Source organism: Oncorhynchus tshawytscha, linkage group LG10, assembly GCF_018296145.1.
Source record: "Oncorhynchus tshawytscha isolate Ot180627B linkage group LG10, Otsh_v2.0, whole genome shotgun sequence".
NCBI classification, from domain to species: Eukaryota; Metazoa; Chordata; class Actinopteri; order Salmoniformes; family Salmonidae; genus Oncorhynchus; species Oncorhynchus tshawytscha.
In genome coordinates this window covers 37,423,989-37,443,149 of record NC_056438.1, presented here as the reverse complement: position 1 = coordinate 37,443,149, position 19,161 = coordinate 37,423,989, and the positions used below count along the sequence as shown (strand labels likewise).

Below are 19,161 nucleotides of genomic sequence, written 5' to 3'. Positions count from 1 at the left end.
TTGTACGAGATCTTCAGTTTCTTGGCAATTTCTCGCATGGAATAGCCTTCATTTCTCAGAACATGAATAGCCTGACGAGTTTCAGGAGAAAGTACTTTATTTCTGGACATTTTGAGTCTGTAATCGAACCCACAAATGCTGATGCTCCAGATACTCAACTAGTCTAAAGAAGGCCAGTTTTATTGCTTCTTTAACCAAAACAGCAGTTTCTGCTGTGCTAACATAATTGCAAAAAGGTTTTCTAATGATCAATTAGCCTTTTAAAATGATAAACGTGGATTAGCTAACACAATGTGCCATTGGAGCACATGAGTGATGGTTGCTCATAATGGGCCTCTGTACACCTATGTAGATACTCCATAAAAAATCTGCCGTTTCCAGCTACAATAGTCATTTAAACATTAACAATGTCTACACTGTATTTCTGATCAATTTGATGTTATTTTAATGGACATAAAATGGACATTTCTAAGTGACCCCAAACTTTTGAACAATAGTGTATATTGTTTTTATACCTACAATATTCCTAAAATTCCAAATCAAATGGCTAAATGATCAATTTTATGACCATCTTAAAATAATTCCATATGTTAGCTTAGTAGATATTGTGATCTAAGGGCTTAGACCTACAGAAGTTAGGGTGTTTTTATGAGACTCTCGAGAAATGTGAGCAATGACATGACAGTGGATATATACAAATAAATGTGACATTTACACAACAACAACAAAAAAGCTTGAAAACCCCATTAGAAAATACATCCCCCCCCCCAGAAAACAAAGACTGAACATAATTATTTCATTCAAATATAATAGTTTCAGTATATATACACATTATTTTATATCAGTTTACTAAATAGTTGTTTGTTGTTGTTTTAGTTTCTAATAATAATCTTGAGACGAACAACCACCGATATAAACAAAAACTTCTGACATTTTTAGAACTGTATTGTTAGCATTTTAATGTAGGGCTATAGGGAAGGCTGGTCATGTAGGGATGTTCCTATTGAAACATATATATATATATATATATATTTACGTTGCTAACTTGTTTAATTCGCTTAGTAAAGATTAGAACTCAGTCAGATCAAGAATAAGCGTTCTGAACTTTGATCAATGCTGGGAGCAATATTAAGATGTTGACCTGTAATTTATTATCTTTATTGTGTAGAAAATAGATTTTTTTAATAGTATATATTTTTTTATAACTAGAAAAAGAATACCAAGGTCTGGACGTCGGTGTCCTCATGTTGACCCCTACCTTTTAGAGAGAAAAGGTATTACATGTTCAACAAAATCTCTTTCTCTGAGCAATTGTATTACTCTAAAATAATATCATTTTCCCATTTATTGGAGCAGACAATATAGCTCCGGTTTTGAATTATGTAATACAGTCATTTTTGCTCATCTTTATCAAAAGGTGTCAATCATTTTGGGCCCCACTGTAGGTAAATAGGTTACTGTTCATGAAAGTACATGTGAGCATCATACACAATATGGCAATGTGAGGGCTTTCGGTCTTAATACTTAGTTTTTCTGTTGATCACACAATTTGACATGTGCACACATGTCAAATTCCAAGAACTGGATATAAATCACAGATCTTTCAGAAGTGAAAATAAAACCATCTTCCAAATTAAATTTGTTGCTATTCATGTTTACTTTCCACTGTAGGTGTTTAGATATAGGCTCACATACTAAGTCTTGTGGGAGGGCATATATGTTCAAAGGACTAGACGACTGCCATGCTCTAGCATGTGCGTATGTGTTTGTTTGTGTGTGCGAGTGTGCACATGTATGGTGCATTCGGAAAGTATTCAGACGCCTTGACTTTTTCCAAATGTTACGTTACAGCCTTATTCTAAAATGGATGAAATTGTTTTTTTCCCCTCATCGATCTACACACAATACCCCGTAATGACAAAACAAAAAAAGGTTTTTAGACATTTTAGCAAATGTATTCAACATTTTTAAAAATGATATCACATTTACATAAGTAAATGTCTTCTTGGGTATGATGCTTCAAGCTTGGCACACTTGTATTTGGGGAGTTACTCCCATTCTTCTCTACATATCTTCTCAAGCTCTGCCAGGTTGGATCGGGAGCGTAGCTGCACTGCTACTTTCAGGTCTCTCCGGACATGTTCGATCGGGTTCAAGTCCGGGTCCACACGTGTGTGTGTGTGTGTACGTGTGTGTGTGTACGTGTGTGTGTGTGTGTACGTGTGTGTGTACGTGTGTGTGTGTGTACGTGTGTGTGTGTGTGTGTGTGTGTACGTGTGTGTGTGTACGTGTGTGTGTGTACACGTGTGTACGTGTGTGTACACGTGTGTGTGTGTGTGTGTGTGTGTGTACACGTGTGTGTGTGTGTGTGTGTGTGTGTACGTGTGTGTGTGTACGTGTGTGTGTGTGTGTGTGTGTGTGTGTACGTGTGTGTGTGTGTGTGTGTGTGTGTGTGTGTGTGTGTGTGTGTGTGTGTACACGTGTGTGTGTGTGCGTGTGTACGTGTGTACGTGTGTGTGTGTGTGTGTGTACGTGTGTGTGTGTGTACGTGTGTGTGTACGTGTGTGTGTGTGTACGTGTGTGCCTCACCTTTCACTGCCGCCAGATATGCCTTCATCTCCCTCTGCAGCCGGGAGCCCTCTGTCTGTAGAGAGAACAGCAGACAAATGCATGAGGGCTGAGTGTCACACACACACACTTTACTGGAAAAACAGCTACCCACATGCATCACACAAGTTGTGTAACGAAACTAATGGTAACATAATGTAAAATGTCACACATCCTTCCAGAAGTAATAGGCTGTACCAAATGGCATCATAAATTTACTCCCAAGACTGATCTCAAACCAGTCGCAAAGATAAGCAATCTTTCAGTTTGATTTAGCGTCAGGGGCTGAGGCTAAAAATCGATTTGTCTCAGAAATCAATGAGCCAACATTCCATTTGTTTATTAATGTCTAGTTCTGTAAATGTATTTTAAAGGAGGTGCATAATGATTTTACCTAGCTGAACATTTTGGAAGAACTGATTGCAAACATTCCATTATGGCCATGGTAGGTAAGTAATGCTGTAATTTTGGGACCATGGACAGGGGATGGCCAGTTGAGGGCTGCTCGTGCCTACACACAAACATTTTGTCCATGGTCCTGAAATGACAGCACTGCTTGTAGAATTGATGCAGTGCTATGGGAGTAAGGGGGTTAATGATATTTTATGAAGACAACAGTGTCCCATAGCTTTTTTCTCATTCAGACTTTGCGTGGCATAGCATATCATCATGATTATATCAGTGGAGCTGGAGGCTTGTAAATGTCATGTATTTCAGAAAGAGCTTGCTCTCATTCTGCAAATGTAATGTTATACAAACTTTGAACTTATGCTGGAACATGTGTCGGATATTGACAGGTTGGGATCGGGACCCTGTGGGTATAACCAGATACAGTAAGAAATATTGAATCACTAGTCCTTGTAGTGTAGTAATCCTTGTAGTGTAGTAATATAACTTAATATGCATGTCATTTAGTTGTACAGTGCTTTTCAAGCCATCTTAGATTTGCCTGGGACTTACCATTATGACTTCTAGGTTATAGCTTTTCCTAGCTTTGCTTGGCATTTAGGTTTGGCTATTACAATCCTTGAAATATTTGCATACTGTCACTGTATCACACATTTTGTGTGCTCTACATAGCTTTGAGTGCTATTAACCATACATTTTGGGGTTATGACTTCAGCCTTCCTTGCTTTGCAAGCCATTTGTTCCCATTTGACACATGTATTGAATTTGTTTTCCCTAGATTTGAACCGTTCTCTGGTATCAGCCTCCCTTGTTGTAGCTCACCCTCGTATTTACCATATGAAACATTCTGTATTGAATTCACAGCTTTTCCAAGCTTTGCATGGTATCCCCCGTCTGACACATTTTTGGGGGTTTGGACCGCTGCCTTGTTAGCACGGCGTGGTCCGTGTGTGGTCTTTGCCAAACCTGGCTGGTGTAGCGTTAGCAACAGCAGATGTGGCGGTACCAGCCGCTGTAGTGCCAGCCCTCCAGTTTGACACAGCGCTCACGTGTGAAGTTTCTCCTAGGTACAGATCTAGGATCAGCTTCTCCTCCCCCTAACCTTAACCATTAGTGGGGAAATGCAAAACTTCACCCTGTTCCTAGCAAAGTGGTGGTGGTGGTACCAGCTGCTGTAATGCCAGGGCTGATTCATGATGCTTTTGCACAGCGGAGTGAATCAATCTCAGGCTACTGCGGGGGAGCTGGGAATTTAGCACCTAGTATCTCCCCTCTGGACTGCTGCCGCTTAATTTGCATACACACACAGACACACTAGAGAGTGCATAAGTAGGTAATCTTGCTATGCACACCCCAACACAGACACACACACACACAGACACACACAGAAACAGACACACACTCCCTCAAAAAAACATACACGTGTAACGGGGGTTAGTGTGCTGCTAACAGCTTAGCTTCCTCCACTGTCCGACTGACCCATACTGGGCTCGAACCAGTGATCCTCTGCTTCACAAAACAATGTGCAAACCAATTGAGCCATACAAAATGTACCTCTTGGATGACTCCATTGGCAAAATTTCAAGCTAGCTGTGGAGTGAGCTTACGGTACATTCTTAACTCCATTACACATGCATAATAAATAAGATGTGATATATGCACACACACACACACACACACACACACACACACACACACACACACACACACACACACACACACACACACACACACACACACACACACACAAACAGTCTCTCTCTGATAAACCCATCACAGCAACCTATGGATATTTACAATTCGGGTCTAAACTGTCACAAATTAACCACTAAATGTCACTTTTGGCTATGGCTGTATCCTACATAGCAGAGAGATACAGCTAAATTCTCCAGCTGCCATTTTGATCTACTGCTCAGGTCTACCAGTGTCATCAGTATTCGGAATTGCATCAGAATGCAACGAGCGCTACAATTTATCACAGTGGAGAGGAGGAACTGGGAGTGGACAGATGGATGGGACAGAGTTAAGGCATAGATAGGGATACCCCTTTAACGAATGTTTAACATTAAATGTTCACAGGGAGAGATTTAAAAGAGGCAAATGTAGAGAGCGGAAATAGAGAGCAGTGAGGGAGAGGAAAAGAGGGAAGAGCAAAAGGGAGGAGGAGAAAGGGGGAAAGAGTAAGGAAGGCCAGTTTACTACGTAAAACCACCCTGGTGTTATTACAGTTTTTTTCGATTGCTAAACGACAGTGGACACAACTGGAGTCACATGTGCAAAACTCTAACTACAGTCTGCACAGCAGCAGTTCATGTGGACCAAACTCTAGTTCGTTTTTCATTGCTTGAACACAGTTTTCAAAACTCTACACACTTATCCCATGACTTTAACCACAACCTGCACAACACTGTGGATTTACAGCACTTTGTTCAAATGCTAACACACTGCTGTCAAAACTGTGAACCACACATTCAAAACGGAATAGATTTCAGCCTTGTGCCTTTCAAACACTGCTGATTGCAATTTCAGCTGAAAGGCTAAGCAGGTGTCTTGTTTTAGACTTGTTAGTGAGCACACACACATATTACAGTATATATAGGTAGAACTCAGAAAGACTCATTTTGGAAATGGAACAAGGAAGATGGGTTCGTGGAGGGAGAAGGGTGGCAGGGAGAGGGCTGATGTGTGGAGGAAGACAAAGAAGACAAAGAGCTGTTATTTCAGATGAAATAAGGGCTACACTTATAGACAATGTCGTGAACCATGGTCTCTCATTGAGAGAGGCAGGGTTGAGGGTGCAACCCAATCTGCAAAGATCCACAGTGGCATCTGTAATGCGAATTTTCCATCATGCAAACAGGTGAGAGTTACATCCTTACAGTAAATGAAAACATTACAGGAATCTATTTTGTATTGCAATTATAGAATATTTACACAGATATATATTACAGTAAGTTTGACTGTAAAATATATTTTTACAACAGGACCCAAAGGCTGCCCCCAACAGGGGGAAGAGGAAAAATATTTTCAGATGCGCAGGAAAATGCTATTGTTGACATGGTTGTTGTGCAGAACTAAGAACAGATACAGTCCTTGGTTCACCCCAGACCTGACTGCCCTCGACCAGCACAAAAACATCCTGTGGCGGACTGCAATAGCATTGAATAGTCCCCGTGATATGCAACTGTTCAGGGAAGTCCGGAACCAATACACGCAGTCAGTCAGGAAAGCTAAGGCCAGCTTCTTCAGGCAGAAGTTTGCATCCTGTAGCTCCAACTCCAAAAAGTTCTGGGACACTGTGAAGTCCATGGAGAACAAGAGCACCTCCTCCCAGCTGCCCACTGCACTGAGGCTAGGTAACACGGTCACCACCGATAAATCCATGATTATCGAAAACTTCAATAAGCATTTCTCAACGGCTGGCCATGCCTTCCGCCTGGCTACTCCAACCTCGGCCAACAGCTCCGCCCCCCGGCAGCTCCTCGCCCAAGCCTCTCCAGGTTCTCCTTTACCCAAATCCAGATAGCAGATGTTCTGAAAGAGCTGCAAAACCTGGACCCGTACAAATCAGCTGGGCTTGACAATCTGGACCCCCTATTTCTGAAACTATCCGCCGCCATTGTCGCAACCCCTATTACCAGCCTGTTCAACCTCTCTTTCATATCGTCTGAGATCCCCAAGGATTGGAAAGCTGCCGCAGTCATCCCCCTCTTCAAAGGGGAGACACCCTGGACCCAAACTGTTACAGACCTATATCCATCCTGCCCTGCCTATCTAAGGTCTTCAAAAGCCAAGTCAACAAACAGGTCACTGACCATCTCGAATCCCACCGTACCTTCTCCGCTGTGCAATCTGGTTTCCGAGCCGGTCACGGGTGCACCTCAGCCACACTCAAGGTACTAAACGATATCATAACCGCCATCGATAAAAGACAATACTGTGCAGCCGTCTTCATTGACCTTGCCAAGGCTTTCGACTCTGTCAATCACCATATTCTTATCGGCAGACTCAGTAGCCTCGGTTTTCGGATGACTGCCTTGCCTGGTTCACCAATTACTTTACAGACAGAGTTCAGTGTGTCAAATCGGAGGGCATGCTGTCCGGTCCTCTGGCATTCTCTATGGGGGTGCCACAGGGTTCAACTCTCGGGCCGACTCTTTTCTCTGTATATATCAATGATGTTGCTCTTGCTGCGGGCGATTCCCTGATCCACCTCTACGCAGACGACACCATTCTATATACTTTCGGCCCGTCATTGGACACTGTGCTATCTAACCTCCAAACAAGCTTCAATGCCATACAACACTCCTTCCGTGGCCTCTAACTGCTCTTAAACGCTAGTAAAACCAAATGCATGCTTTTCAACCGATCGCTGCCTGCACCCACATGCCCGACTAGCATCACCACCCTGGATGGTTCCGACCTTGAATATGTGGACATCTATAAGAACCTAGGTGTCTGGCTAGACTGCAAACTCTCCTTCCAGACTCATATCAAACATCTCCAATCGAAAATCAAATCAAGAGTCGGCTTTCTATTCCGCAACAAAGCCTCCTTCACTCACGCCGCCAGGCTTACCCTAGTAAAACTGACTATCCTACCGATCCTCGACTTCGGCGATGTCATCTACAAAATGGCTTCCAACACTCTACTCAGCAAACTGGATGCAGTCTATCACAGTGCCATCCGTTTTGTCACTAAAGCACCTTATACCACCCACCACTGCGACTTGTATGCTCTAGTCGGCTGGCCTTCGTTACATATTCGTCGCCAGACCCACTGGCTCCAGGTCATCTACAAGTCCATGCTAGGTAAAGCTCCGCCTTATCTCAGTTCACTGGTCACGATGGCAACACCCATCCGTAGCACGCGCTCCAGCAGGTGTATCTCACTGATCCTAAAGCCATCCTAAAGCCTCACTAAAGCCAACACCTCATTTGGCCGCCTTTCGTTCCAGTACTCTGCTGCCTGTGACTGGAATGAATTGCAAAAATCGCTGAAGTTGGAGACTTTTATCTCCCTCACCAACTTCAAACATCAGCTATCTGAGCAGCTAACCGATCGCTGCAGCTGTACATAGTCTATTGGTAAATAGCCCACCCATTTTCACCTACCTCATCCCCATACTGTTTCTATTTATTTACTTTTCTGCTCTTTTGCACACCAATATCTCTACCTGTACATGACCATCTGATCATTTATCACTCCAGTGTTAATCTGCAAAATTGTAATTATTCGCCTACCTCCTCATGCCTTTTGCACAATGTATATAGACTCCCCCTTTGTTTTCTACTGTGTTATTGACTTGCTAATTGTTTATTCCATGTGTAACTCTGTGTTGTCTGCTCACACTGCTATGCTTTATCTTGGCCAGGTCGCAGTTGCAAATGAGAACTTGTTCTCAACTAGCCTACCTGGTTAAATAAAGGTGAAATAAAAAATAAAAATAAAAAACAATGCAATAAAACTGCGGGAGATTCAAGATAGAGTGCTGGCTGATAATGATATATTTGAAAATGTTAATTCTGTCAGCACAACAACTATTGCTTGAGTCCTAAAGAAACACCAAGTTACAATGAAACAGTTATACACTGTACCGTTCGAGAGAAACAGTGAACGGGTAAAAGAGCAAAGATACCAATATGTCCAGGTAAGACATCTGAGGTTACGTACACAGCTATACAAAATATTTACAGTAAAAAAAACACTAGCATTTCTACAGTAAAACTGTGCACTTACTGTTTTTCAGAGAGTAATGGAGGTGGAAGCACTGGAAAGACCACATTCATTTGTATTTATCGATGAAGCTGGATTTAACCTTGCCAAAACACGGCACAGAGGAAGGAATGTTATAGGTCAAAGGGCCACTGTGGAGGTTCCAGGCCAAAGGGGGGGAAATATCACCATGTGTGCTGCAATGGCCAATGATGGTTTGCTTCTCAACACACCACTCATTAGCCCATACAACACAGAAAGGCTTATAGCTTTCCTAGAACAGCTCTATGCTCAGCTAGTGCCAGCAGAACAGGGGAGCCAGTAAGAAATCCCCAAGTTTTTGTCATAGTTTGCGATAACGTTGCTTTTCACCACTCTGCAGCTGTCACAGATTGGTTTGCAGCACATCACAGATTTATGGTTTTGTACCTGCCTGCATATTCACCCTTCCTCAACCCAATAGAGGAGTTTTTCTCTGCCTGGAGGTGGAAAGTGTTTGGTCACCACCCACATGACCAAATGTCTCTTTTGGAAGCCATGCGTGCCGGATGTGAGGACACGAGTCCAGAGGACTGCCAGGGATGGATAAGGCACTCCAGAAGGTTCTTCCCCAGGTGCATGGCAAGAGAAAACATTAGATGTGATGTTGAAGAAAACCTGTGGCCTGATGCTAGAGAGAGGCAGGATTAGCCCCTCAATTATTTGTTCAAATTACAGTATGTACTTTTAGTTTCTACCTTTTTTTTTTCATTACTGTAATTCCGTAAATTACTACAGACTATTGAAGCAAACTGCTAATTTTCATTTACCTTAAAGAATTGTTATGTTCTAAAAATTTTAATAAATCATGTGAAAGAATGTCACTCTTTTCTTTGAAGAAAATATTACTTTGTATGAAGTCACTGAAATTGTTCAAACTGTAAAGATGAAAAGTTTGTATTTTCTGTATTGGTGTTTGATGCTAGTGTTTTTACTCTCAGTGTGTTCTGAGTGACAGTGTGTGTTATCTCAGTGAGGGTTGTGCATAGTGTTTGGCTGCACTGAGCGTGTTTTGAGCCATGTGTTAAGAGTTGTGTTGCTTGGAATGAGTTTTGCAGGTGATGTGAACTGTTTAGCTCAGGTGACTGTTGGTAGTGCAGACTGTAGTTAGAGTTTTGCACATGTGACTCCAGTTGTGCCCACTGTCATTTAGCAATCGAAAAAAACTGTAAGCACTCTAATCAGGATTATATAGGACAGGTGGGGAGACCGGGAGAGAGCGGTGGGGAGACGGAGAGTGAGCTTTGTGATTTCAAAAAAGCTTTCGACTCGGTATGAGGGCCCGCTATACAAATTGATGGAGAGTGGTGTTGGGGGAAAAATATAAGACATTATAAAATCCATGTACACAAAATTGGCAAAAAACGCACACATTTCTTTCCACAGGGCTGGGGGGGTGAGACAAGGATGCAGCTTAAGCCCCACCTTCTTCAACATATACAGTTGAAGTCGGAAGTTTACATACACCTTACACAAATACATTTAAACTCAGTTTTTCACAATTCCTGACCTTTAATCCAAGTAAAAATTCTCTGTCTTAGGTCAGTTAGGATCACCACTTTATTTTAAGAATGTGAAATGTTAGAATAATAGTAGAGTGATTTATTTCAGCTTTTATTTCTACCCTCAATTAGTATTTGGTAGCATTACCTTTAAATTGTTTAATTTGGGTCAAACATTTCAGTTAGCCTTCCAAAAGCTTCCCACAATAAGTTGGGTGAATTTTGGCCCATTCCTCCCGATAGAGCTGGTGTAACTGTGTCAGGTTTGTAGGCCTCCTTGCTCGCACACACTTTTTCAGTTCTGCCCACAAATTTTCTATAGGATTGAGGTCAGGGCTTTGTGATGGCCACTCCAATGCCTTGACTTTGTTGTCCTTAAGCCATTTTGCCACACCTTTGGAAGTATGACCATTTGGAAGACCAATTTGCGACCAAGCTTTCACTTCCTGACTAATGTCTTGAGATGTTGCTTCAATATATCCATATAATTTTCCCTCCCTCATGATGCCATCTATTTTGTGAAGTGCACCATTCCCTCCTGTGTCACACACTGACCATAGAGAGCTTTTATTCTCTATGATGGTTAGGTCGGGGTGTGATTAAGGGTGGGTTGTCTAGGTGAATTCTATTTCTGTTGGCCTAGTATGGTTCCCAATCAGAGGCAGCTGTATATCATTGTCTCTTATTGGGGATCATATTTAGGTAGCCATTTCCCCATTGTGATTTGTGCGATCTTGACTATGTTTGTGTGTAGTTGCTTTCTGCACTGCATGTAGCGTCACGTTTTGTTTATTAGATTTATTGTTTTTGTGCTTTAAGTTTTCTCTTCCAAATAAAAGGATGGAAATATACCACGCTGCATCTTGGTCCACTCCTTATAATGATTGTGACATCCTGCAGCAAAGCACCCCCACAACATGATGCTGCCACCCCCGTGCTTCACGGTTGGATGGTTGGTTCACAGTTGGGATGGTGTTCTTCGGCTTGCAAGCCTCCCCCTTTTTTATCCAGACATGGTTAACATAATTTTGTCTGTCATAGTACAAGTGTACCTATGATAAATTACAGGCCTCTCTCATCTTTTTAAGTGGGAGAACTTGCACAATTGGTGGCTGACTAAATACTTTTTTGCCCCACTGTAGGACTCGTTTTACTGTGGATATAGATACTTTTGTACATGTTTCCTCCAGCATCTTCACAAGGTCCTTTGCTGCTCTTCTAGGATTGATTTGCACTTTTCGCAGCAAAGTACGTTCATCTCTAGGAGACAGAACGTGTCTCCTTCCTGAGCGGTATGATGGCTGCGTGGTCCCATGGTGTTTATACTTGCGTACTATTGTTTGTACAGATGAATGTGGTACCTTCAGGCATTTGGAAATTGCTCCCATGAACCAGACTTCTGGAGGTCTACATTTTTTTTCTGAGGTCTTGGCTGATTTCTTTAGATTTTCCAATGATGTCAAGCAAAGAGGCACTGAGTTTGAAGGTCAGCCTTGAAATACATCCACAGGTACACCTCCAATAGACTCAAATGATGTCAATTAGCCTATCAGAAGCTTCTAAAGCCATGACATCGTTTTCTGGAATTTTCCAAGCTGTTTAAAGGCACAGTCAACTTGGTGTATGTAAACTTCTGACCCACTGGAATGATGATACAGTGAAATAATCTGTCTATAAACAATTGTTGGAAAAATGGCAAGTCCTAAACGACTTGACAAAACTATAGTTTGTTAACCACTCCACAAATGTCTTGTTAACAAACTAGTTTTAATGACTCCAACCTAAGTGTATGTAAACTTCCGACATCAACTGTATATCAACGAATTGGCGAGGGCACTAGAACAGTCTGCACCCGGCCTCACCCTACTAGAATCTGAAGTCAAATGTCTACTGTTTGCTGATGATCTGGTGCTTCTGTCCCCAACCAAGGAGGGCCTACAGCAGCACCTAGATCCTCTTCACAGATTCTGTCAGACCTGGGCCCTGACAGTAAATCTCAGTATGACAAAAATAATGGTGTTCCAAAAAAGGTTCAGTTGCCAGGACCACGACCACGACCACAAATTCCATCTAGACACTGTTGCCCTAGAGCACACAAAAAAACTATACATACCTCGGCCAAAACATCAGCGCCACAGGTAACTTCCACAAAGCTGTGAACGATCTGAGCGACAAGGTAAGAAGGACCTTCTATGCCATCAAAGGGAACATAGAATTCCACATACCACATCTGGCAAAAAATACTTGAATCAGTTACAGAACCCATCCGCTCACCAACCAAGAATTCACAAAATGGGACAAACACCAAATTGAGACTCTGATTGCAGAATTCTGCAAAAATATCCTCTGTGTGCAACGTAAAACACCAAATAATGCATGCAGAGCAGATTTAGGCCAGTATCCGCTAATTATCAAAATCCAGAAAAGAGCCGTTAAATTCTACAACCACCTAAAAGGAAGTGATTTCACTTTGTGTGTGAAATGAGCTGGCAGTAGTGTGTGCATGTGGGAGCAAGCCTTTCACACTACTCATGTCACACAATAGGATTGCAGCAGTAATCTAGACCATGTTAATTGATTTTAATTGACTAAATACTTCTTCTGTTTTATCTGCTTGCAGGTTTCACTGTGTAGTCTTTGCAATGTCTGTTGTACATTGTGATATTTCTCTGTTTTCTTGGGCATAAAGCGATTTGAACGGTTATATGCTATAGAAATAAAGTTATAATTATTATTGTGTTATAATAATATATCAATACCTTAATGATATTATAGTAATGGTAATATGATAAATTGATTACGTGAACCTAATCCAAAGCAACAGAGTTCAAATGTACTCCGTTGCTATTCAAATCAAATCACATTTTAATGGTCAAGTACACATATTTTGCAGATGTTATCACAGGTGTAAAGAAATACTTATGTTTCTATCTCCAACAGTGTAGTAATACCTAACAGTACAAAACAATACAAACAAATTCCCCAAAATTAAAATAAATATCAGAACGAGCAATGTCAGAGTCTGGAATACATATGACCAATGTTGGAATCAAATTCACAACCCTGATGTTGCAAGTACTGGACCATGCTCTAACTAACTGAGCCATAATTTGATTAACAATGTTGCATTAGTAAGTAAGCCCTGTCCAAGCCAAATGGCCCATAGGGCAGGAGTTTATCTCCTGTTTCTGCAGCGTGACGCAGCTATGTCCTGGACAGGAGGACACTAGTCTGTCACAAGGCCTTACCCCAAATCTATATGTCCTTAAAGGACATATAGTGCCTTCAGAAAGTATTCATACCCCTTGACTTATTCCACATTCCAAATAGATTAAATATATCATCAAAAAGAAAGGAGGACCAAGGCACTCTTCATATAATTAGTTAAAATGCCTTTATTAGTATTAGTATTAGTATTAGTTCAATAGAAACAAAGTTTTTTTTTTAAACAGACTCGTTTCGGCTGCAGGGCCTTCGTCGGGGAGTGCAAAAAAAGGAGTACAATGTCCTCTTTTTAACAGCTTTTCCAATTAGCCCTAATTGGAAGGAGTGGTTACGAAATTGATTGGACACACCTAGTAGATCTGTTGGTTGGGGTAGGGGTAGCCAGGTGGAAAGTATAGCCAGCGGTAGAAAAATGCCTATTGAAATTATTGATCATCATATTTTTATTGGTGGTGACAGTGTTTCCTAGCCTCAGTGCAGTGAGCAGTTGAGAGGAGGTGTTCTTATTCTCCACGGACTTTACAGTGTAGTGTCCCAAAACTTTTGGGAATTAGTGCTACAGGTTTCAAATGTCTGTTTGAAAAAGCTAGCCTTAACTTTCCTAACTGACTGAGTATATTGGTTCCTGACTTCCCTGAAAAGTTGCATATCGCGGGGGCTATTCGATGCTAATGCAGTACGCCACAGGATGTTTTTGTGCTGGTCAAAGGCAGTCAAGTCTGGGGTGAACCAAGGGCTATATCTGTTCTTAGTTCTAAATTTTTTGAATGGGGCATGGTGATTTAAGATGGAGAGGAAAGCAATTTTAAAGAGCAACCAGGCATCCTCTACTGACGGGATGAGGTCAATATCCTTCCAGGACACCCGGGCCAGGTCGATTAGAAAGGCCTGCTCGCTGAAGTGTTTTAGGGAGCGTTTGATAGTGATGAGTAGTCGTTTGACCGCGGACCCATTACGGATGCAGGCAATGAGGCAGTGATTGCTGAGATCCTGGTTGAAGACAGAAAAGGTGTATTTAGAGGGCAAGTTGGTCAGGATGATATCTATGAGGGTGCCCATGTTTACGGATTTAGGGTTGTAACTGGTAGGTTCCTTGATCATTTTTACAGGAGCAGCCAACAAGTGCTCAGCATATGTGGGAATTCCTTCAAGACTGTTGGAAAAGCATTCCTCCTGAAGCTGGTTGAGAGAATGCCAAGAGTGTGCAAAGCTGTCATCAAGGCAAAGGGTGGCTACTTTGAAGAATCTCAAATATAAAATATATTTTGATTTGTTTAAAACTTTTTTGGTTACTACATGATTCCATGTGTGTTATTTCATAGTGGTGATGTCTTCACTATTATTCTACAATGTAGAAAATAGTAAAAAAAATAAAGAAAAAGCCTTGAATGAGTAGGTGTGTCCAAACTTTTGACTGGTACTGTACCTTCAAATAAAAGGTGAAGTTCTGTACTGTTGCCTCATATAAAACATTTGATCTCAAATCAGTGATCCTGTAGCCAAATGATGTTTATGAGAAATTATCTAGTTTGATGGGATGTGCAGTTTGTTATATTTAAAGTTACAAGAGAGAAAAGAGAAACACATTTAATATAAAGTAATTAGTTAAAACATCAATCAAAAGGGCACTTAATGTAGTAGGGCAAAATGGTAGGTGCTTCAGCACCCTTAGGGCTCCATCTGCTGTCCAAATACATGTATGAAACAAGGGTGTCTGGAGAAGGAATCCGTTCACCAGGCATCATAATATTGTTTTTAATTTGTATGCAATCAGAGAAACATCAGGTCCCATTTTGAGAGTCTGGGAGAACTGGACCGGGGATCAAACTCCCAATCTCAGGGCGGACACTCTAAACAAAAGGCCACTGAGATGGTAACTGACAAAAATATGTAATATAATATGATCGAACAAAGACATTGGCCTTCCTCACCTCCTGTCGCTTGAAGTTCTGGACGGCTTGATCAAAATGGTCATCTTTCGTCTCATCCGCCTTTCCCAGTTTCTGCAGTACCTGGAACCAACATAACACAAGATGTTTAGAGACAGTCTGTGAAATAAGCATCAATTAGCCATTATTAGTTAAAGGTCCAATGCAGTCGTTTATACCTCAATATCAAATAATTTATGAGTAACAATTAAGTACCTTACTGTGATTACTTTCAAATACAAATGGTCAAAAATTAACAAAAATAGCTTCTTAGCAAAGAGCAATTTCTCAAGCAAGAATTTTGCTAAGACTGTCTGGGAGTGGACTTAGCGAGGGACTTATTTGGACAAGCCACATGTAACCCGAAAACTAGCTGTTATTGGCAGAGAGGTTTGAAACTCTGTTATTGGTCTACTAACTTATACCGCCTGGTGATGTCACCAGGTAGGCCAAAACTACATCCCACCAAAACAGGCTGAAATGTCAGGCAATCGTTTCAAACAGCTCTTACACTAAAAGGACATTATCATTATTTTCACAATTTCAAAATAATATTCCTACCTCAGTGTGGAAATATATGTAAAACATAGGAAAATCCTGTTTCTGACTGCACTGGGATTTTAAATGTTCGGATTGGGGGAGGAGAAGCTGATCCTTGATCTGCATTAGGGGAAACTTCACCCCGGAGTTTAGTACACACTCATCTATTTATAATCAAATTTCATTTAAGTTGCATTTAAAATCGCAACAACAACAATAGCACAACAATAAAATAAAGGCAATAAAAAAACAACAGAAGGCAGCAAATTACAGACTAGATTGAATGCCAACTGAATTGTATTCTAGTTGAACTGGGTACTGAGTACTGGTTGCTAATGAGTAGAGCATTTTCAAAAGATACACTATATGACCAAAAGTATGTGGACAGCTCGTCGAACATCTCATTCCAAAATCATGAACATTAATATGGAGTTGGTCCCCCCTTTGCTGCCATAACAGCCTCCACTCTTCTGGGAAGGCTTTCTACTAGATGTTGGAACATTGCTGCAGGGAGTTGCTTCCATTCAGCCACAGGAGCATTAGTGAGATCGGGCACTTGGAATTCCAATTCATCCCAAAGGTGTTTGATGGGGTTGAGGTCAGGGCTCTGTGCAAGCCAGTCAAGTTCTTCTACACCCATCTCGACAAACCTTTTCTTTATGGACCACATTGTGTGCATGGGGCCATTGTCATGCTGAAACAGCAAAGGGCCTTCCCCAAACTGTTACCACAAAGTTTGAAGCACCGACTCGTCTAAAACGTCATTGTATATAGTGTAGGTTAAGATTTCCCTTCGCTGGAACTAAAGGGGCCTAGCCCGAACCATGAAAAATAGCCCCAGACCATTATTCCTCCTTCACCAAACTTTACAGTTGGCACTATGCATTCGGACACGTAGCGTTTTCTGCCAAACCCAGATTAATCGGTCTGACTGCCAGATTGTGAAGCGTGGTTCATCACTCCAGAGAACGCGTTTCCACTGCTACAGAGTCCAATGGCGCATGGTGATCGTAGGCTTGTGTGGGGCTGCTCGGCCATAGAAACCCATTCCATGAAGCTCCGTTATTGCGCTGACGTTGCTTCTAGAGGCAGTTTGGTACTCGGTAGTGAGTGTTGCACCCGAGGACAGACAATTTTTATGTGCTGTGTTTCGCGGTCCCGTTCTGTGAGCTTGTGTGGCCTACCGCTTCGCAACTGAGCCGCCGTTGCTCCCAGCGGTTTCCACGGGACAGCTCTAGCAGGGCAGAAATTTGATGAACTGACTTGTTGGAAAGGTGGCATCCTTTGACGGTGCCACGTTGAAAGTGACTGAGCTCTTCAGTAAGGCCATTCTACTGCCAATGGTGTCTATGGAGATTGCATGGCAGTGTGCTCAATTTTATACACTGGTCAGCAACAGATGTGGTTAAAATATCCGAATCCACTAATTTAAAGGGGTGTCCACATATTTTTGTATATATTGTGTTTCTGCTGCCTTGTTATACTTCAGAAAAATGTAATCATGTGTGAATAAAGGCAAAATAAATAGCGTTTTCAATAGGACTCTCCGCTCTTGAATGACCTCAACTGTTCCCAGGCATTCACAAAGCTCCATTCACACTACACAATTGAATAATTCCTATAATCGTATAACCTTTCACGCTACACTACACTTGATTTCTATGATCAAATTTGCTTTCATGTTTACTGACCATTTACTGGAACCAAGGATGTCAGACATTTCTAGAATGTGCATTGGAGATAATCAATATGAAGTTTGTTTTCATTTAGTTCCTCAAGCCTGTATGACCATCGAGAGGCTGTACACTGCGCTCGTACAAACTTTCAGAGCATGATCATAACATTTGTGACGAATATCGTGTAGTGTGCAAGCAGTTTTAATTCACACAATCTGAAAATAGGGTTTGATAGGCTGTGCAAATGTATAATGTAGGCCTGTGTGCAAATAGAGAATGTGCATGCTTTCATGACAGGAGAATAGAAATGATTGACAACGACATAATCTGAAATGATTGACAACTCGACATAATCTGAAATGGTTGACAACTCGACATAATCTGAAATGGTTGTCAACTCGACATAATCTGAAATGGTTGACAACTCGACATAATCTGAAATGGTTGTCAACTCGACATAATCTGAAATGGTTGACAACTCGACATAATCTGAAATGATTGACAACTCGACATAATCTGAAATGATTGACGTGATGTGACAATCCGAACGGAATTTGAGCGATATAGGCCTATGGACTATCTCCTTTGGCTATCTGCGATGGACTATTTATTTTCCACCTTTCTGCTAAACAAATTGCTCATTCTGTTTGTGCATATTCTGAATCAAATCGGACTGATGATTTATCATTTTTGTCAGTTAGGCCATTTGACCATAATTTATTTAATTCATCTGAAGGGAAGCACTTCATTTTTAGAGAATATACCATTATATTCTAAATTATGCAGTTGTTGTTTTGTTTCCCTATTGTATGGATATCACAGGTATTGTTCTGCTGAAATTGATTGTATATATTTAATGGTATATTTCATCTTAAGGGAAAACCATTTTAGAGGGGATACTTTTATAAGTCTTTTCTATCCTTTTCTATATTTATAATGCGTTATTCATAATTTGGGGTATTGTAGTTAATATTGGGATATTGATATTGATTGTCTCGAGTTAATTAATTAAGATGAAGGGAAGGAGTTCATCTGGAGAGGATACATGATATATTCCATCCTCGATATTGTCACGTTGGCATAAATGATTCGGGACGAGACCAGTAATCATCTGCGCAAACGGCACGAAAGCCAAAACACACACAGCACACGTACTCACACGCACCAACTGGACATAGTAACAATAAAGGACACCCCAATGGTAACCAAAGGGCACACTGATACAAGTACTAATCAGTGGGAAGAGGGGACAGGTGTGCGTAATGAAAGTTCCGGAGGGATCCGTGACACTATATTATTTTTCCTCTTGCATTCTCAATTCTGGGTATTACTGTCAGCTAAAGGTTTGCTAATATTGATTGCATTTGTTGGCCTCTGTTTTTTCATCCATTTCAAATGTATTTAGAACTGTTAATGCTGGTCTCTTTTCTAGACAGTTTATCATTTCTTGTTTTGTTATATCTTGCTAGTTATTTGCCATCTCTATTGACCAATCCTATGAACTAAAATCAGCTATCTAGG

General features: G+C 41.2%; 1 protein-coding gene across 10 annotated transcripts in view; it reads right to left on the bottom strand.

Moving 5' to 3' along the window:
* The window catches only part of amph (amphiphysin), a 134,088-nt gene that overhangs the window by 82,390 nt on the left and 32,537 nt on the right, over positions 1–19,161 (bottom strand). For all 10 annotated transcript variants that reach the window (XM_024434995.1, XM_024434998.1, XM_024434999.1 and 7 more), the window contains exons 2-3: positions 15,428–15,508; positions 2,590–2,644 (exon numbers count right to left, since the gene is read on the bottom strand). In XM_024434995.1, the coding sequence (XP_024290763.1) occupies positions 2,590–2,644; positions 15,428–15,508 (136 nt within the window). The remainder of the gene's footprint in view (positions 1–2,589; positions 2,645–15,427; positions 15,509–19,161) is intronic.